At 39.6% G+C, this 19433-nt stretch overlaps 2 protein-coding genes across 13 annotated transcripts in view; both read left to right on the top strand.

The window, feature by feature from the left end:
- Positions 1-225: 225 nt before the first annotated feature.
- On the top strand, positions 226-15547 carry LOC144194245 (uncharacterized). 2 transcript variants are annotated; one of them, XM_077713166.1, is made up of 13 exons: positions 226-390; positions 871-1076; positions 3621-3758; positions 4649-4787; positions 4881-5436; positions 6871-7012; positions 7912-8049; positions 9552-9619; positions 10876-11066; positions 11168-11568; positions 11954-12053; positions 14761-14950; positions 15045-15547. In XM_077713166.1, the coding sequence occupies exons 1-13, from the start codon at positions 271-273 to the stop codon at positions 15176-15178; spliced, it is 2523 nt and encodes an 840-aa protein (XP_077569292.1). In that variant the 5' UTR covers positions 226-270; the 3' UTR covers positions 15179-15547. The 2 variants fall into 2 exon arrangements, with proteins under 2 accessions (XP_077569292.1, XP_077569291.1); XM_077713165.1 differs by having other exon boundaries at positions 4878-5436.
- Positions 15548-16851: 1304 nt separating this feature from the next.
- Positions 16852-19433, top strand: part of LOC144194725 (liprin-alpha-1-like) — a 52932-nt gene continuing 50350 nt past the window's right edge. For 5 of the 11 annotated variants that reach the window (XM_077713967.1, XM_077713969.1, XM_077713970.1 and 2 more), the window contains exon 1: positions 17017-17994. The gene's annotated coding sequence lies outside the window, so the exon portion shown is untranslated. Of the gene's footprint in view, positions 17995-19433 lie in introns of all 11 variants that reach the window. The other 6 variants (XM_077713963.1, XM_077713968.1, XM_077713966.1 and 3 more) reach the window with 3 other exon arrangements.

Below are 19433 nucleotides of genomic sequence, written 5' to 3'. Positions count from 1 at the left end.
GCAATGAATTAAAATCTACTTGTAAAAGTGTGCTAAAGATCTCAATTTCCCCCTAGTTGTTTCCAAGTTGTCCTCAAAAGACCTATTGTCACCATGTTTCTCCACTGGAACACGTTTTAGTCCTTTGTTCTCAAGTCTATTGGACATACCTGTAAATTTGTTGTGATAAATGCACTGGATGGGCTGGTCTTGTGTGTCTATATACGGATGTGCCAAGAGCATATAAACACCTGCCCTTCGATAGAAGAGTGATCTTAAGATTGGGGCATCATGGTTTTCACACCAGTGCTCGTTCTTTTGCTGCTTCTGGTCTCATCGGCGTCTGCCTCACACTTCTTTGGAGGACACACCACCTTTCGTGGGGAGGAAAACCCTAACGGAACATATACAGTGAGTGATTAAACATAATTAGTTCGTGATTTTGTTTATTCTATTCCATTTATAATTATCCATACTGTAATTAAATAGGGGGATTTGTCTTTTCACGTTATACAATGATTGTGAATAGAATGGCAAACATTTTATTACAATTAAAAGTCACTCACTTATGATACAGCCTAATGATGCGCAAGAGGAAAAATGTAAAAAAAATTGCACTGGTGAACATTTTCATATCTCTGGGAGGAATTTGTTGTGTCGTAATGTAATTTCTTCAGAGCTGTCCCGTGAAAAGTATAATTTACTAAAAAATTGCAGAAATAAGAGGGGCGTACTCTCTTCTGTGTAATACCCTATCTAGCCCAGCTAACCCAACCAATCAACAAAAATAAGGCAACCTAAGTTCTATAAAATGTTATTTTTAATAGTTATTCTTAAATTGTGTCAAACATTCTATGCCTAGTTCATTACTTGATAGGATTTCTTTCACAGGTGAACATTACCTTCAAGGAAACCTTTGATGGCTGTCACCACTCTCAGAGGATCAATTGTTATGAAGGTTCCTGTGGTTATGAGGAATTTAGGCAAAGAGTCATAATTGACAACAGCACCAACGCTCCAATCTCTAACAGACAATGGTGCGAAGCAGAAACATTGATGACAAGAACCGTTCCATCCAACACACCTTTCTCTATGCGGTAAGAGTTACTGTCATGCTTCACCAACCATTTCACCGCTTTAGTACATTGCATTTTTTTTATAATAAGTTGATAGGTTCACCAATAAGTATTCCCAAGTTCACCTTTCAATAACAACGGAGGCATCCTAGATCACATCCTATTATTGTTGCAAGAGAGAATCGATCCACATGCGCCTCCGGTGAGACGATTCTGAAGACCCCGGAGTCTCTTTTGCTAATATATTCATAAGATTTAAACAACATGCATCACAGAAGTCAAAACATTATTTAGAGTCTAATAACAATTTGTCTCAGTTCTCAAAACTTTTGTAGGTCTGTCGAATCTTCCCGAGAGAAAATTGATGCAGCTCTTGCTGTGAACCATAGTCTCGAGAAGTCCAGGTGTGAAGGAAAAGTGACCTCCAAAGGTGTTTTGGTTAACTTTGGAGCGAGAATTTCTTTTGCAAGAGATGTATTAAAATGTCTTGTATAAATGTCACATTTATAATAATGATGAGCCTAACATTCCTAATAAGCAAAGCATTCATATATGTAATGTTTAATAACCAAAATAAGGCAAAACATTCTTCATTGCAAGCACATATATAATGATTATATTTCAAGCAAATTTATAATAATGATAAACCTAACATAAGTATAAAAACAAAGTTCTTGAAAATTCAAAGCTGAACTACGCAAGAAGATAGGGTATACAAATTGGTGGAAGTTACCCGCTTCTTCCGTAATAAATTGGGGCCACTCAATGCTGAAGAAAAAATTATATTTCACCATACTAGTAGAATGACTTGCTGAATAATGAGAGAGACGAGGTCGCCTATTCCTGTTTGGATGCGAAAGAATTTCGTATATGCGCACATCACCTACGAACAAAGACTACGCCGAGTACATTCCAGCTTTATGTGGATTTGGAATCACCGTTGAAAATGCCTCCTCAGTGTCCTAGTGGACACCCTGAATCGCAGCATATAAGGAGATGGACAACCATGCATACACACAGTCATAGGGGCAATTTAGCCAGTCCAATCAGCCTACCATGCAAGTTTTTGGAATTTGGGAGGACACCAAAATACCCGGTGGAAACCCACGCAAGCCCGGGAAGAACATGCAGACTCCACACAGGCGGACCGACCTGGATTTGACCCCAGGATCCCCGCGCTGTGAGGCTGACACTTTAACTACTCAAGCCGCCGGGGTGCTTTTTCAGTCTTATTTCAAATGTAAAAAAAAACGTCTTATATTCGAGTCAATGCGCTACTGCACATTCCGCAATCTGTGTAGTCCGGACCACATGCAATATTGGGTAGAGTTTGTGCGGTCCAGATTACTGCGGTCCGTGCGGTAGTCGGCGGCTTTGGTACCCCAATAATTGCGTGTGCCCATAATCCACTATTTCCTTTTTCTTTCTCATAAGGACATCTTTTTTAACTTTCCTATAACTCTGTGATTTGCTGTTTTTGTGTTTCTTTTTCCTGATCGCCATGTCTACTGTCTGGAAATATTTTTTAAAGGCGGACGCTAAATATTCAATGAGTCAGTTTCCATTTACAATAGTTGTTCCTTTCCGTACAAGAATAATAAGAAAATATTTCGCATTTCTATCATAAAACTCCAAACCCATATAATTTAAAGTTTATTTTAACCAAACTGAGTAGCTGCTATAATTTCACCAAGCCAAACAAGCTAGTGACCATTTGTAAAATTGAAGCTGGGCAAATTACAGGTCGTGATAAGAAAAAAATCATTATTCTCAGACCAGTCCAGAGCACTTGAAAAATAGTACAGTTGTGGTCAAAAGTTTACATACACTTGTGCAGAGCATAATGTAGTGGCTCTCTTGAGTTTCCAGTTATTTCTACAACTCAATTTTTTCTCTGATAGTGTGATTGGAACAGATACTTCTTTGTCAGAAAAAAACATTCATGAAGTTTGGTTCTTTTCTGACTTTATTATGGGTGAACAGAAAAAAATGATCAAATCTGCTGGGTTATAAATATACATACAGCAGCGCTAATATTTGGTAACATGTCCCTTGGCCATTTTCACTTCAATTGGGTGCTTTTGGTAGTCATCCACAAGCTTCTGGTTGAATCTTTGACCACTCCTCTTGACAGAATTGGTGCACTTCAGTTAAGTTGGATGGCTTTCTTACATGGACTTGTTTCTTCAGCATTGTCCAAGTTCTCAATAGGGTTTAAGTCAGAACTTTGGAAAGGCCATTCAACAACCTTAATTCTAGCCTGATTTAGCCATTCCATTACCACTTTTGATGTGTGTTTGGGTTCTTGTCCTGTTGGAACACCTAACTGTGCCCAAGACCCAATGATGCATGTGTCTGGAATGTGGGAGGAAACCGGAGTACCCGGAGAAAAACCACAAAGGTGCACTTGCTAAACTTTGGGATTTGTTGGCAACCAATGTAGGGTGTATGCTGCCACCTGCCCATCGTTAGCCAGGATAACCTTTAGCACCCCCATGACCTTCGTATGGATAAGGAGAATAAAAGATGAATGAATTCATGGATTCACATTTTCAAACCTCTCAGGTCAGCAAGCTGTTGCTGGATTCCAACAAGGACGTCCCTCGTAAGTTGGAGATTACTGACAGCTCTGGATTTGGGTACAAGATCTGACACAGGAAAAGCAAACAAATCCCCAGTTATTGGCACACTACCTTTCGTTCGGTAAGAGCAAATAAACAAAACACTCAAAAATAACCATTATTGTGAAAGTCAAATGTTCATGGTATTTTATTTTCTTAAAGCTTTCAAAGCATTCTAGACAACAATATGTCTGAGAAAAATAACATTCTTAATATGGATGTGCCAATCTCATATATTTGTACTTTAGTTCAAGTTGCCTGATTTTTAGAATCTGCCGAAACCGACTCCCGAACCGATACCTAGGAAACATATTAAGGAGGGCAAAAAATTTTATTGTGTTTTTTTCACCCAATTTGAATAAAACCAACAAGGCATAAAAAAGAGAATTCACAAATACTTTTTCCCTAGTTGTGCAGCACCAAAATAAAGTTGCTCACAAAATATTTAAACAATGTATTTTCCATAAATAAATTCAGACAGTGAATAAACTTGTTCACCCAATGCCATAAACTCGTTTTTATCATTGGGCCTTTACATTTTTGCAAGGTTCGTTTCAATAGTGCCAATATAGAAATATAATCAAATAGGCTATATACCTAGAATTTTTTGGATCATTTTGTTCCTTATTATCTCATCTTATTAATTGCTAAAGCAAATGATCATACGTGAACGCCATTGATGGCGAGAGACGTCCAATTCACTTTAACTGGGAGGATTGGCAGCAATCGTTCGATCAATGGCAGCTAATGAGGTAAAACCCAAAAATGTAAACCAATGAATTTTAAAACTCCAATCTTTATTTTGGCCTCTTTCCGGATCCTCCGAAAATGACCCGATCGTCCCCATTTTCCGATATTTTCTGATTGGGGACATCCCTCATGAATTTTGACTCTCCTAAAATACGATTTCTGAATTCTAGTTTTTAAAAGGAATTACAATTTACAACTATTTATTGTTTTTATTTTCTCAAGGGTTCCTCAAAATTGCCCACGCAGACACAACGTAATGGTATTTGATGCTAATGGAGACCAAGTGCGCTGTAGATATGGAAAGATCGTGAATGAAGAATGCAGCTCGTGCAGTCAGCCCACAGGGTTTCACCTGGATCAGGTATGTTGAAAACCTGAGGACAGTTTGGAATACAAAATGTTGCTGCTTTGTAGAATATTTAACTATGAATTGTTTTTAATTACCTTTCAGCAGTCTTGCACATTGTACTACAACTACACTCGTTCTAATGCTAGAGTTTTTGGATTTGAGTTGGTAGTGGAGGACTATCCACAACAGCCCATTACACTCTTCTATGGCGATGGCTCCCATTCCACGAAATCCCCGCTAATGTCCAGGAGGAAGAGGTCCCTTTCTCCATTTACATCGGGACATTGGAGTACACTAGGTTACCCTTTGACAGGTTGGCCGCAGACAAGTTCTTCCCCGTTGTGGCAAAGTCAGACTGCAGCTAAAAGAAGAGCACATACAACAAGCCCTAGTACGACTACACAAATGATCACACGGTGGCGGAAAAGAACTACAACCCCATGGTGGTGGACTACAAAAACAACGCTGCATTCTACGACAAAGCAACATCGTACGACAAAGCAACATCGTACGACAAAGCAACATCGTACGATAAAGCAACATCGTACGACAGCACTTCCACTTGCAACGACAATTTCTCAGTGGATGCCTTTCACAACCACTACAGAAGATTCAAACCCTGCACCTCTCAGCAAACTACCATTGCAATTTTCCTTACTGGGTGAGCATGGTTCCACCTCCTTGGGCAAGGTTTTCAACTTTGCTCATTTCAAAACCCATTATTTAGAACCAAAAGACAGTTGTTGCGCTATAAAAAAGAGAATTCTCTTTTGAAAAATCGGTTTGATGAGAAATTAAAATTTCAGTTACACGCATAGCACAGCAAACATTTGTATACAATTATGTAAAGGTATGATATAGAAGTTCAGCATTTCAAATCAATCAAGCAAAATGTATAAATATGATATTAGAAGAAATTCAGCAGTTCAATTCAATGAAGCCAAAGCGTCAGTAGGATGATGCTGAAGAGTGCATGACTTTCACTCTTCAATACCAGAACAGAGTAGCACACAATATCATTTTGAGGAATATAGTGATACCTCTACATACGAACACCTCAACATACGAGCACCTCTACATACGAGCAGCTCGAGATACGGGGGAAATTTTGAGCAAATAATTATCTCTAGATATGAGAAAAATGTCAAGATGTGAAAAAGCCAGGCTGTTTATCATTGTAGTCTTTTTTCCGCATATCTGTCGTGTATAACAGATATGTACGAGCACCGTGTCTTTTCCCCCTGTTAGTTAATGCATAATACAAAGTGAACAACAATGCACCCAAAGCAAACAGGTGTAATGAGGAGTTGTGCAAAGAAAGTGCCAATGTTGACAATCAACATTAAGTGCGAAATAATTGAAAAATATTAGAGTGGGGTACGTGTCAGAGAGCTAGCTCGTTGTCATGGATGATATCGTGTCACTTGGAAATTTCTTGGGGCTGGAGGTAAACGAGGCAGATGTGAATGATCTAATCGCCGAGCACCATGAAGAACTGATGACACAAGATTTAATCGAGCTCCAGGAGAGTGTACATTAGGTGTTGCGGTAACTCAGTAGCAAGGAGTGGGTGGAAGAGGGGGGCCGCCTGGCTACAAAGGATATCAAAGACATGCTAGCGAAGTGGCAAGAATTTTCTGATTTTGTAGAAAAGAGGCACCCGACAAGCTGGCAAGTGGTCGGGCGTTATCGTATTTGTGCGCGTCACAGGGAAGGCAAAAACAAACAACTCTTGATGCGTCATTTTAAAAACTCCCACTGAACGGAGTCAAGCCGGAGAACAAAGTAAAAAAATTAAAACAAAAGTAGAATTTGGTATTATGTAAAGTATGAGTTTGAAAGAGAATGTTTGTCCGTCTCCTTTTGCCCTGCCATTGGCTGGCCACCATTTCAGGATATCCCCCGCCTGGTGCCCACAGTTGGCTAGGATGGGCTTCAGCCCCTTTCAAAGTTAAGCCATGTGGAAAATGTATGAATAATAAAAAATGAACAAAGTAACAAACATAAAAGAAATTAAGTACCTAATGTGAACACTGATCAGAATATCTGATACTTAGCCTTACATGATTTAAATTACTATCTTTTTGACCCTCAGTGGATCGTGCTGCTCCTTCATGTCAAGAAGGAATTTACATACCAAGATTCCAATATCCCACACCTGAGAATGGACAACATATTGATGCAGAGGTCAATAAAGAGGTGGAGATCAGAGTCAAAGCTCAAGTTACACGTGCAAAGTAAGTGAGACAACAAAACAAAGTTATGTCATGGTTCCTTCATTTACTCAACTGCTTATCCACACAAGGAATGTGAGGGGGGCTGGAGCCTATCCCAGCTGACTTCGGGCACGAGGCGGTGGGACACCCTGAATTGGTGGCCACCCAATCGCAGGGCACAAGGAGACGTATATATTCATGCTCACAATCTTACCTACGAGCAATTTAGATTGTTCAATCAGCCTAGCATGTATGTTCTTGGAATGTGGGAGAAAACCGGTGTATCCAGAGAAAACCCACACAAGCCTGAGGAGAACATGCAAACTCGACACAGGACAACTGATAGGTTCACCAATAGGCATTCCCAAATGCACTCACAAATAAAACAGACAACTGACTCAAAACCAGTGTCTTGCAAGAGAGAATTGATCCCGACCTGTCCACGTCCTAGATCATTCTGCCGAATCGATGCCTCACACATTATTTCATATATTTGTTACTTTGTGAGCATAGGTTGTGATTAAAATAATGAATAAATGTTTTTCCATTGTTATATCCTATTTTTAGGTGTTTTTTCAGAGGGTTGTAACGGGTTAATTTGTATTCAGATTTTTTTTATAAAACAAAAATACAAATAAAAAAAATAAAATAAATTGACATACGAGCTAGGTCCTGGAACGCATTATACTCGTATGTCAAGGTAATAAAGTATTTAATTTGCACACTGGCCAAACTATAATACTTATAGTCCAAAAAATACAGTTCTTCATATAGTAATTTATAAAGTATAGGTAAATGGTTTTTGTCATTAATTAGGGCTTATAATTATTTTCATGGGAACTCTAACTAATTTAATGCAATAGTATTTGTTTCTTGTGTAATGACAACTAAATGTTTGTTTTATTGTTGTAATCATTCAGAATACATGGCATCATTATGAGTGGACCAAGTAATATCAATAAGCACAGAACCACACACAACGAGTTCGTCATAAGGTGGATCCCGCAGCCTGGAGATATGGGTGGACACTTCCCATTATGCTTTGCTGTTGAATCAGGGTTAGTCTCTTTTTGAAACTATTACATTACCAATATTTGAGAGCAATTCTGATATACTGTATTCATTTTCTATCCATTACGCCATCTCTAACTCCATATGAATCCCCCAATACTATTATGAGAGGTATTCAAAGAAAGTAACTTCACACTTCATCATCATCACTTTTGATATTTTATTGTTAAGAAAGAATCTACAGAGTACATGTCTACATGCAACTAATTTAAAGGCAACACTTAAAGGTAGACTCTAGTTGAAGGCAACAAGAATGAATCATTTGAATGGGCAGCGATCATAGGAAGCACACAATATTAAAACACTGTGTTGCCTGCAGCAGTTATCAGCAAATGCCTATCATTGGCTACATTATGCTTGAAATTTATCTGCCCCTGGACGGTATCTAACTGTATGCATCCACTGCCAGAGTCAAGGCAAGGACCTCCCAGTTACGGCGATCCATGCTGATGCTCACGGTCGGCCTTCTATCACACCATGTATTATTACACAAAGCCCACATTTGGTGAAACGCATACGAAACTGGCAGCCCACATATTTTGGTGAGGGAACTCAAAACTCTGCTATTCCTGTGTCACGTATGCTCGGGCATTAAGCGGGGAGTGTAGTTGGACCTAAATGCGTGGAAGCAATAAAGGATGTGAAAATTGACTGTGCTGAAAAAACTTTTAATAAAACATAGCGAGGGTGTCAAGAAAAAAACAAGGACTTAGTATCAAATAACAAAACCAAACCTGATGGGAAGACATGGGGAAACGAGGAACATTGCCTGACAACATAGGGGAGCAGTGTAATGCAGGCAATCTGACAAAGATTGACAAACACCGGATGAACTAATCCGCGTTCCAGTGGCAGCGCTACCGCGGCTGAGGGTAACCCCTAGGCGCCTGGGTGGCTCAACAACAAGAAGAGGCAGCAAGCAGGAGATACACCAGGGGTGACGAAACGCCAGGTGAACTCATTGGGAATTTGGATGGACAGGACACAGGAAAAACAACATGACAAAACCAACTCCTAAGTAATGATTGAAATTCATAAGACCCTTGGAAGAACTGGAACTGACCACAATGTACCTAATGTTGGCCACTGCATCACGAGATTATGTATTTTGAAGATTGGACGCTGTCATTTGATTATACATCTTGACGGTAAATTAAATATGCTTAGCAGAAAGTGCCGAACATTTAATGGTAGGATTCATTCATTTCACCGCGTATCCTTGAAAGGCTTGCGGGGGTTGCCGGAGCCTAAACCAGCTAACTTCGGGCGAAAGGCTGACTACACCCTCGGCTGGTCGCCAGTCAGTCGTAGGCCACACAGAGAGTCAGACATCCACTCACTCTCACAATCACACTTCCACCGAATGGGAATCGAACCCAAACTGCTCGCACCAAAGCCAGGAAGAAGAACCACTGCATTATCGGGTGTCTAATTGTTTTATAATTATTATTCAAAGTATTATTTCATTGTGCTCACCAATTGTCTGCAGGTCTTACTCCAATGATGTCTATCAATCTGAAATGAGATGTGTGCTGATTAACGTAAACAAGGAGACAGGTGAGTCAGGAATAACTTAATAGTATTAAGAATAGTGACAACCTCAACAGACTGTTTCTTCCTGAGCGTGAAGCTTTACCTCACTGAAAGATAGCGCACCTTCAAGGACTTGGACTAAAACTGCCTTTAACCTGTTATTTTTTGGATTTATATCAAGTGGAGATTCCCTGCGAGTGCGGTATTTTAAAAAAAAAAAATAATAATAAAATAATCAAAATAAATTATATATATATATATACATATACATATATATATATACATATACATATATATATATATATATATATATATATATATATATATATATATATATATATATATATATATATATATATATATATATATATATATATATATATATATATATATATATATATATATATATATATATATATATATATATATATATATATATATATATATATATATATATATATATATATATATATATATATATATATATATATATATATATATATATACACGAAAACATATGGTGGTCCTACTTCGCGGCTTTTGGTTTATCGCGGCCATGTCGGGTTCACATTAACCAAGATATTCTTGGGATTACTGAATGTTGTTTGTATTATCACTCAAATCATGTATGTATTCACGCTTATCATTGTAATCCCTATCATTCTTCTTGTGAGCTCTAGTGTCTTGAGCTTGATTGAGATTGTAGGGCATGGGACATTCCAGCTCTGGCATTGGTACCTGGGACCAGAAAGAAAATCCCGCCCTTATTGTCACGCCCCTGATCAATAAGAGAGTTTAATTGCCAAAGGTCTGCTAAGCAGTGGAAAGAACTGGAGGTTCCTTCCTAAATTGAAATATTTATCTAATTTGAAAATTAATGTGCACTTTCGCTTGCTGGGTATAAGATAACTATGGGAGTCAGATGTCGAATCGAGTGTGTTTCATTCAGTACAGCGATGATGTGTGAGTGAATTCACCCTGAGACTTATTTGTTGCCTACGTTCATCTTCAAATACTCCAGTTCAGAAAACAAAAGTGTGACGTTGTGGGTGGGAGCAGAGGATCCAACACTAACACTTTGTAACGCAAATGTTTTATAATCCAGTGTATTTAGTCAAGAAAAAGTGTTTTTTTATTCTATAAAATTATTACAGAAAAAAATACCATCAAGTCAAGAGAAATTCTTCACGAGTCACGAGAATAAATAAAATCCACTCTTGAGGCTAAGGCTCAATTTGTGGAAACAGAGGTGAAAAGCATACAGTCTCTATCCTTTTTAGTTGAATCTACGGTGACCTGCTATCAGTCCAGTATGATGGTGGAAATTAAGAAAGCTTCACTCCATGGGATCCATGTGGATCACCTACGTCTCAATGATCCCAACAACATTGAGTGCAATCTCCAAACACATTCCAACACCACACATGTAATTGGAATCATCCCCCTTAACGCTTGTGGAACTTTTCTGGAGGTAAGAGCAAAATGTATTTAATATTCTTTCCTTTAGTAAACCTGATGATTGATTTGAGAGCTACATAAGAATTGCGTTTCTTTATTTATTTTGATCTGCAGGAGGACGAAGATAACCTTATCTTCAAGAATGAAATAAACACTGTCGATAATCCTGCTGACATTATTACCAGGAAGCATAGACTGGAAGTCGACTTTGAGTGCCAGTATCCCAAACGAGGAAATGTGACCCAGAATTTCCTCTCACACAGAAAGTCTATCAAAGTTTGGGAAAAGGGTTTCGGCACATTTACCTATCAGTTCGAGTTCTACCCAAATGACCAATTCCAAAACATGATTAATCCAAACTCATACCCTCTGGAATATAAACTAGGGATGAGGATTTACATGAAGATAGAATCTTCCTCTTCCATGAACAACACAGAGCTTTTCGTAGAATCGTGCAGAGCTGCTCCATATGACAACCCTAACGTTCACCCAACCTACTCAATCATTGAAAATGGGTAAGCTTCTACCTACTCATCTATAGGGTGGGTTGCCAGTGATATCTTGCCTTTGTTTCTGCTTTGGTCCACTGGGTTTGAACATTGTTAAATTAAATACTACATTAAACAACAGATAGTCGAAATGAGATAACTAATTTTACACAGGATCAAATTAGAACTGAGTACTAATGCTTTGCTTGACCTAAACAGATCCTCTTTAATTCACATATTATATCACAAAAAATATGTATCTCTTCTTTTCCACATACTTATTAACAATTATTTTTGATTGTATTAAATTTCCCATGTATAACTAGAAATAAATGAGCATTTGTGAAATAGATCCCTGTGTAATGCACAGTAGTTGAGAGACCCACACCCTTTTATTGTGTGCTTTGATTAGATGTACAGCGGATCCAACAGTTTCGATCTATGCCAATTCTGATCCACATGAATTCAAGTTCAGCATGGAGGCCTTCAAATTTATTGGTTTCCATGATCAAGTGAGTATATATTTGGAGATATTATCGTATGTTTTTAGCAGTGCAAACGGGAAACCACAAACCGCCATTAAGAGTAACACCACACTAAACATAAACAAAATAACTTTATTCATGTCAGGAGCAGCTCGTTTGTCCCTCATGTCCGAGCAGCTGCGAGTGATTCTTGATTACTTTCTCATGTGTATCTAAACACGACTTAATTGGTATTCATTGTCGGATCAGACTGCGTTATACTGCATACATCGTTGCGAAGGTACTGTTCTCCATGCTCTGGTTTGTTTTTGTTTTTGGATGCACAAGTCCTTATTAATTTGTAAGTCTTTCTGAGTGATTAGTCGTTATCATGAGTACAATTTGCCTCATCCCCTCCTGCTTCCCCGCTACTGGGTCCTCATCCCTCCTACATCGTCACGACGTCTCGGCGCGATCATAACAATTCAGGCTCTAGAAATATTAATTAATTCATCTTCCATTTGACAGACGAGGCGTTAGCACGTTGGCCTCACAATCCTGGGGTCGAGGGTTTGATCTCAGGTCCTGCGGGAAGTTGGCATTTTATCCCCAGGCTTGTGTGTTTTTTTTCTGGATTCTCCGATTTCCCCCCCCTCTCCCAAAATTGCCCGCATGTATGAGTGTGGGAGTGACTGGTAGTGTCTCCTTGTGCCCTGTGTTTGGCTGGCCATCAGGGTGTTCCTCACCTGGTGCACCAAGTCAGCTGGGATAGGCTCTAACACTCCCCACGACACTTATGAGGATAAGCGGTTGGGTTTTATAAAACAACAATGATAATTATCATAAAATAATTTTTCCTATCATCTCATTTTGAACCGCTTTGTTGGGGTCCTGGAACCAATCCCATCTGTCTCCGGACCAGAGGCGGGGACACCCTGAATTGGAAAAGTGTCAGCAGGGGGCGGTGGTCAATTGCAAGAGTGGAATGTCTCCCCCACAAGTACTGATGGAACTTCTTGACACCATAGATGAGCCCAAACGCCTCTTTCTCAATTTGTGAATATTTTTTTTCTGCTGGGCACAGCATGCGTGAAGCGTAGGCTATGGGCCTCACCTCCCCATTTGGCATGGTGTGTTGAATGACTGCCCCTATTCCATATGAAGAGGCATCACATCCCAATGTGAGGGGTAGGCTTGAATCACAAATGTGAGTCCATCCACAGAAAGCAATCTTTCATCAACATTTCATTTTTTATTCCACTCATGAACCTGTCTCGCAGTGCCGAATCCAAATTAGCGCCAAACTCACAATTTGGTGCTTGTTGCTTTAGTTCTGCTACATTCAGCGCCACAGTTTGATTCGTCTTTTGATTACATTTGTTAAAGCGGAATCTTTCTGCGACCAATATTGGCTTTGGCTCAAAATGTTCCTTCAAAATCCTCACAATGTCATCGAAAGACTTATCTTTGGGCTTGTTCGGTTGAACCAAGTTCCAAGTGCATGTTGGGACTTCTGTGTTTTTGAGCGACATGCCTTCCTCAGGTGTCCTATTTTCCCACAGTTGTGACACTTTGATGATTTGAAATAACATTCATTGTCATTGTGATTTTTGCCCTTACATCTGTAGCATGTTTTAGTTTTGTGTCTTCACCTTGTGAATTGCTCCCGTTCCGACGAATTCAACATCAGCTCCTCTTAGCTGGCTTGGTTAGCAGTCTTCATATTGAGTGCAATTTCAAAAGCTTTTGCAAATGTGAGTCCACATTTCATTTTTTATTCCACTCATGAACCTGTCTCGCAGTGCCGAATACAAATTAGAGCCAAACTCACAATTTGCTGTTTGTTGCTTTAGTCCTTAAATCCTACTGTGGCACAGTTTGATTCGTCTTTTGATTATATTTGTTAAAGTGGAATCTCTCTGCGACCAATATTGGCTTTGGCTCAAAATGTTCCTTCAAAATCCTCAATGTCGTAGAAACACTTATCTTTGGGCTTGTTCGCTTGGACCAAGTTCCTCAAAGGTCCGTATGTGGTAGCTCCCATTACGTTTAGCAACACGGCTACATTCTTCGCTGGGTCGATGTCGTTAGCATCAAGGAACTACTCCAGCCACTCGATTTATGCGGTCCACGGCTCATTTTCAGGCTTGTATTCATCAACCTTGCCGATTTGGGACATCATACAAGTGAATCTTTTGTCCTTTTTCCTCTGCAATTTATCCTTGTCGCCAGTTGTACTGTATTGAAAAAGGGAGACAGGACACAGTCATCCGTTTACGTTGTTTTACTTAGAACCAAATGTGCCACAATATATATACACAAATACACCCAAGTATCCATGCATTTAATTACGCATGCGCGTAATAAGTTGGAATACACCACAGCTTCTTAATTACCTTTACAAAGAGGAGCCTAATTGAAAATTTCCTTAACCCACTGTTCTCATTTGAGGACAGCTTGTAATATTTTTCTGATTTGATATGAAGGTGTTTCCCCATTCTATTCCGTTCTGAAAACATTGCAAGAATCTAAAACTTGTTATCTCGGGTTCAAGGGGGTTAAGTTCATCCACCCTATTTAATTTTTTTTTTGGAAATTTTATTTTTTTTAAATTTATTGTTGGCTAGGTTTTGTCATGTTGTCTTGTTTTAAAACGTGCGTCTTCCCCTGTCCTGTACAATAATAGAAACTCGGTGCAGAGGAATTAAGTTCTGGCTGTTGTTGCAGTAAATCATTTCATTTTTTATCTTAATAGGTGTACATCAGCTGTTCAGTCATGATGTGTGAAGCAGGGAATCCCAACACTAGGTGCTCACAGGGATGCATCAACACCACATTGAGCCACCATCATAAAAAGAGAGAGGCTGTCATTCAAAGTGCCAACCACTTTGTTTCTCAAGGCCCATTACGTCTTCAGAGATCAGCAGAGGGTAACGGAACCACAGGTACAACGATATAAAACATGACTCAACTGTATGCCTTCAAATGCCCACTTATCTTGCTTGTCTCACTAAATATGTGTTTCCTTCTCTCATCTAGGGATGAATTTCAATTTGAACCTCATCTTTATTGCTGGATCTCTTCTTGCAGTTGCTGGTATGATGACTGTTGCAATATACAAAGCCAAAATGTCAAGAATTGCATATCAACGTTTGCCAACAGTTGAAAACTAAACACCTTCACATATGTTTGTTAAGTTGTATTTTGAGCGGATGGATCTGGGTATCATAATTATTTTTCACAACAGCAATTACTTCTGTAGTTTGGTGTAAGGGTAAAAAATACTTCTAATATGGATCTTAATTTGTGCCTACTCAATATTTAAAGGAACTTCTTTTTTCCAATGAATGTACACTGAAAGGACAATCAAACTGCAAAGTAGCTTTTGCATCTTCATTAATTTTGATCATGAAAACTGGAAAATCTTAACGCAAATTGAGTTGACTCATTGGCTGTCCATGACTGAGACATGACATTTAATGTAAATGAGTTAAGTAGAAAATTGCTATGTATGCCTATGAATAAAAATATATTGAAATACATTTTGTGTATATGAAATTGGTACTCATGCTTTAACATTAATAAATCAACATCTCTGGTAGGATGGCCTGGTGGAGTGAATGGTCAGCACAGAAATGGGAAAGCTACGGCCCGCGGGCCACATACTTTTTAATCCGGCCCGCCGGCGTTGTTCAAACTATGTTTTTTTTCCAAGATGGCGCTTTCACGCGGAAGCCATTGGCAGTAGCTCTGTCCAGTGTTTGTTTTTCGTGTTTTACAGCCCCTCTATCTTTTTTTTTTTTAATTACATCTTAATATTTCTTAATACATTCCTTTTTAATTTACTTTTTATTTTAATGATGAGTGATGAGTATGTTAATACTTAAGTCCTTTTTTTCTGTTTATGTTTCATATGAACTGTTAACGGATGCAGTTTTTCATATGTATCGTATCTTGTGCTGACCCGGCCCATCTGTCAAATTTTTAAAGTCAATGTGGCCACCCGGGCCGAAAAGTTTGCCCACCCCTGGGTTAGCGCGTCGGCTTCACAGCTTTGAGAGCCTGGTTTAAAATCCAGGTCATGTTCATCTGTGTGGAAAAGGCACGTTCTTCCCGGGCCTGCGTGGGTTTCCTCCAGGTACTCTGGTTTCCTTCCACATTCCAAAAACATGCATGGTAGGCTGATTGGACTCGCTAAATTGCCCCTATGGGTGTGTGTATGCATGGTTGTCCATCTCCTTGTGTGCTGCAATTCAGGGTGTCCACCAGGACTTCGGGCCAAAGGAATATCGGAGGAAACTGGATTACTCGGAAGAAACCCACACAGGCCCAGGGAGAACATGCAAACTCCGCACAGGTGGACGTGACCTGGATTTGAACCCAGAGCTGTGAGGCCGACGCGCTAACTACTCGCGGCACTGGGCCGCTCTGAGGATAAAGTGGTTCAGAAAATGAGATGAGAAAAATTAGATACTTTCCGCCAACTGTTGTTGAGTTTCTCTGATTTCGAGCTTTATGGCGCCATTAGCGCCACACAATTTTTTTTATGACTTGTTTCCCCAGAAGATGGCGCCCCTGATTCATTCTGGATTTAACCAAGAATGTAGGTCACTCACAAATACATTTTCGTTCGCACTATACCGTGAACACATAATTTTAATGTTACTAATTCCTCATATTATTTTCCATCAAACCTTTCCTGGTTGTTTATTTTGTTATGCATTGTAAACCTCGCAACTGCAGTTCAGTATTTTTTAAGTAAAGAAATTGACATGACATACTTTGGTACAATCTGTTAACAAACAAAACATTATGCTGATTAAGCTGCTATTGGTACATTGATTATTTAAAATAACGGTTGTTGTTTGTCCTGTGTAGAGTTAATACGAGGAAAATGTGTGCATATTCGATGTTTTTCTTGTGAGTCCTTGTTCTTAAGGTGGCGGCTGTCACGATACAGAGCGTGGCAGCTTTTCTCCTCCCCTCCTGTTGCCGAGCTGGGTAAGGCTCCCCTGCCGCGGACTACCAGGCTAATGAAAGAGCTAGCTAGCCACGGAGGGTCCACGATTGGCTCCCTGTCCCGACTGCCCGAGCTGGCAGCTTGTAGCGTCAGGAAGGACCGGGCTGACAGACGCTAAAGGTGGAATTACCCCCTAAAACAACGGATATAATATTTGGAAGTTGGGGAACGATTCTTTATTGAACCATTGGATTGCCCAATTCGACGAAAACAAAGATTTAAACTACGGGAAAGTTTCCGATTTGATGTCGATGTGGGAACGCTACTGCTCGGAGTAGATGGCAAGCTAGGTTTTAGCCGATATTTGAAGGTTTATGTGTTTTTTTATTTTAGAAATCTAAATATACAGCGATGCTTTAGACGATAGTAGGGGCGTTGAGTCAAAATATGTCCGCATTTGATCAACTTTTGGGTCACTCAGCGTTGGTATCGCGGCGGAGTTAATGTTTGAAATTAGCGAGCGTTAGCTATCTAGCTGGCTAGAAGCTAATGTTTGGCTGAGTGTTAACTCCAGACGGTTTCCAAGCCAAAGATTTTTGCTTTAAATGAAGACGTGTCTCGCAAGCGTATATGTTTGCTTACACGCACTTTACTTGTTGTATAGTTTACAGTTTACTTTTTAAGAGTGTGATACAGCCACTAGAATGAGCTTTACTTTTTAAAGTCATCTATGTTTTGATATCTTAAAAAAATGCTTGTCGATATGCAATCGCCGTCGCCGAATCACCAGCGTTCTCGCCTATCGCTAGCCATCTCTTGTTGAGCTCGCCGGACGAAGTTGGATTCCTTAATGGGCTTGCTCGGAGGCCTTGTCTACGTTGGAAAAAACGCGTCCAAAGCCTTGATATACATTATCACAGTTTGAGTGGATTTATATTTTTATGCCTGGATATCCGATAATCCTCAAGTTCCAATAAGAAGACAAGGACTTCGTTTACCTGCTGGTTCGAAAAACTGTTCATTATCAAGGTAACTGGAAGTGAAACAACTAGAAACACAAGTCACATAAAAGTAACAAACTAGCTAGGCCATGGGTGGCGAATATGCGGCTCGCGGCCGATATGAATGCGGCTCTTTGCTTCCAATCATGTTTTGTAACAGCTGTGGCCGTTCCCCTCATTTCATGTGTCTCTTATTTTTATTTCATCTCATTTTCTGAACCGCTTTACTACTACTACTAGGGTTGTGGGAGATGCTGGAACCTATCCCAGTTGAGGTCAGGCCAGAGGCAGGGGACACCCTGAATTCGTGGCCAGCCAATTGCAGGGCACAAGGAGACAAACAAACATTAACACTCGCTCACCAACGGGCAATTTATAGTGTCCCATCAGCCTACCTTGCATGTCTTTGGAATGTTGGAGGAAACCAGAGTACTAGGAGAAACCCCACGCATGTCCATTCAGAACATGCAAACTCCACAGAGGTGGACCGACCTGGATTTGAACCCAGGTCCCCCACTGTTAGGCCGACACTATAACAACGTCCCATTAAAAACAAATAATAAATTATATATAATTATACGTTTTGTAAATGGAAGTGTTATGGTAAATAGTATGGTGTTTTTGTGTGTCTGTCTTTGTTTTGGCAGGTCAGTCCATGGTGTTGCACCCTGACCCTCAGTAATTTTTGCTCTCTATGTCGAACTTGTTCGCCACCCCTGAGCTAGGGGTTAATATGAGAATTAAAAATTCTAGATGAGCATAAAACGTGGTTATCAAGTTGTTTTTGAAGAATGTGTCTGTTTTAAAATATTGACATTGATTTGGATTGGATAACTTTATTCATCCTGTATTAGGGAAATTTCATTGTGACAGTAGCAAGAGGGGTAGAATGCGGATACAGGAAATGTATAGTTATGCATAGTTACAATTTAGACAGTACAGCCGCAAAGGCCGCAGAACAACAGAGCAAAAGCACAAAGTAAAAAGCAAAGTAAATTGGATCATTAAGAATCAACAAATCATTAAAACAGAAAATCAGCAAAAACAAAACGAGCAAGAGTGGACGGAGGTACCGCCACCGGCTGCCACTTAAACGGCGCCATCTTGGTTGCGGTAGCAAAACGGATACACACTTAAGAAAAAGGCGTTGTAAAGTTGGATACTGCTGCGTATTGTGACAGCTAGTCCCATGTGTAATGACAGCATAGGCATGGCTGAATGGTTCCAAAAAAGAAGATGCAGAAAGAAGCCAGGCAAACAACAAAGAAAGTTGTAAAAACTTTAAAGTATAGAGTACAAAGTAAAGTAAAAAGGAATGTATTAAGAAATATTAGAATGTAATTTAAAAAAACATAGAAGAGCTGTAAGACATGAGAAACAAACACTGGACAGAGATACTGCCACTGGTTGCCGCGTGATGGCGCCATATTGGATCTTTATAATTTGTCAGTGATAACTAAAAACCCT

This window comes from Stigmatopora nigra, chromosome 3, assembly GCF_051989575.1.
Source record: "Stigmatopora nigra isolate UIUO_SnigA chromosome 3, RoL_Snig_1.1, whole genome shotgun sequence".
Classification (NCBI taxonomy): domain Eukaryota; kingdom Metazoa; phylum Chordata; class Actinopteri; order Syngnathiformes; family Syngnathidae; genus Stigmatopora; species Stigmatopora nigra.
Note: the sequence above shows the minus strand (reverse complement) of the source record. Positions and strands in the feature narration are given on the sequence as shown.

What these genes read in the sequence shown, in the direction of transcription:
- LOC144194245 (XM_077713165.1), top strand. Translation starts at nt 271, where the DNA reads ATGGTTTTCACACCAGTGCTCGTTCTTTTGCTGCTTCTGGTCTCATCG. An exon ending in CAGGGTTTCACCTGGATCAG is followed by an intron (nt 4,788 to 4,877) that starts GTATGTTGAAAA and finishes ATTACCTTTCAG; the next exon opens with CAGTCTTGCACATTGTACTA. An exon ending in GCTCAAGTTACACGTGCAAA is followed by an intron (nt 7,013 to 7,911) that starts GTAAGTGAGACA and finishes GTAATCATTCAG; the next exon opens with AATACATGGCATCATTATGA.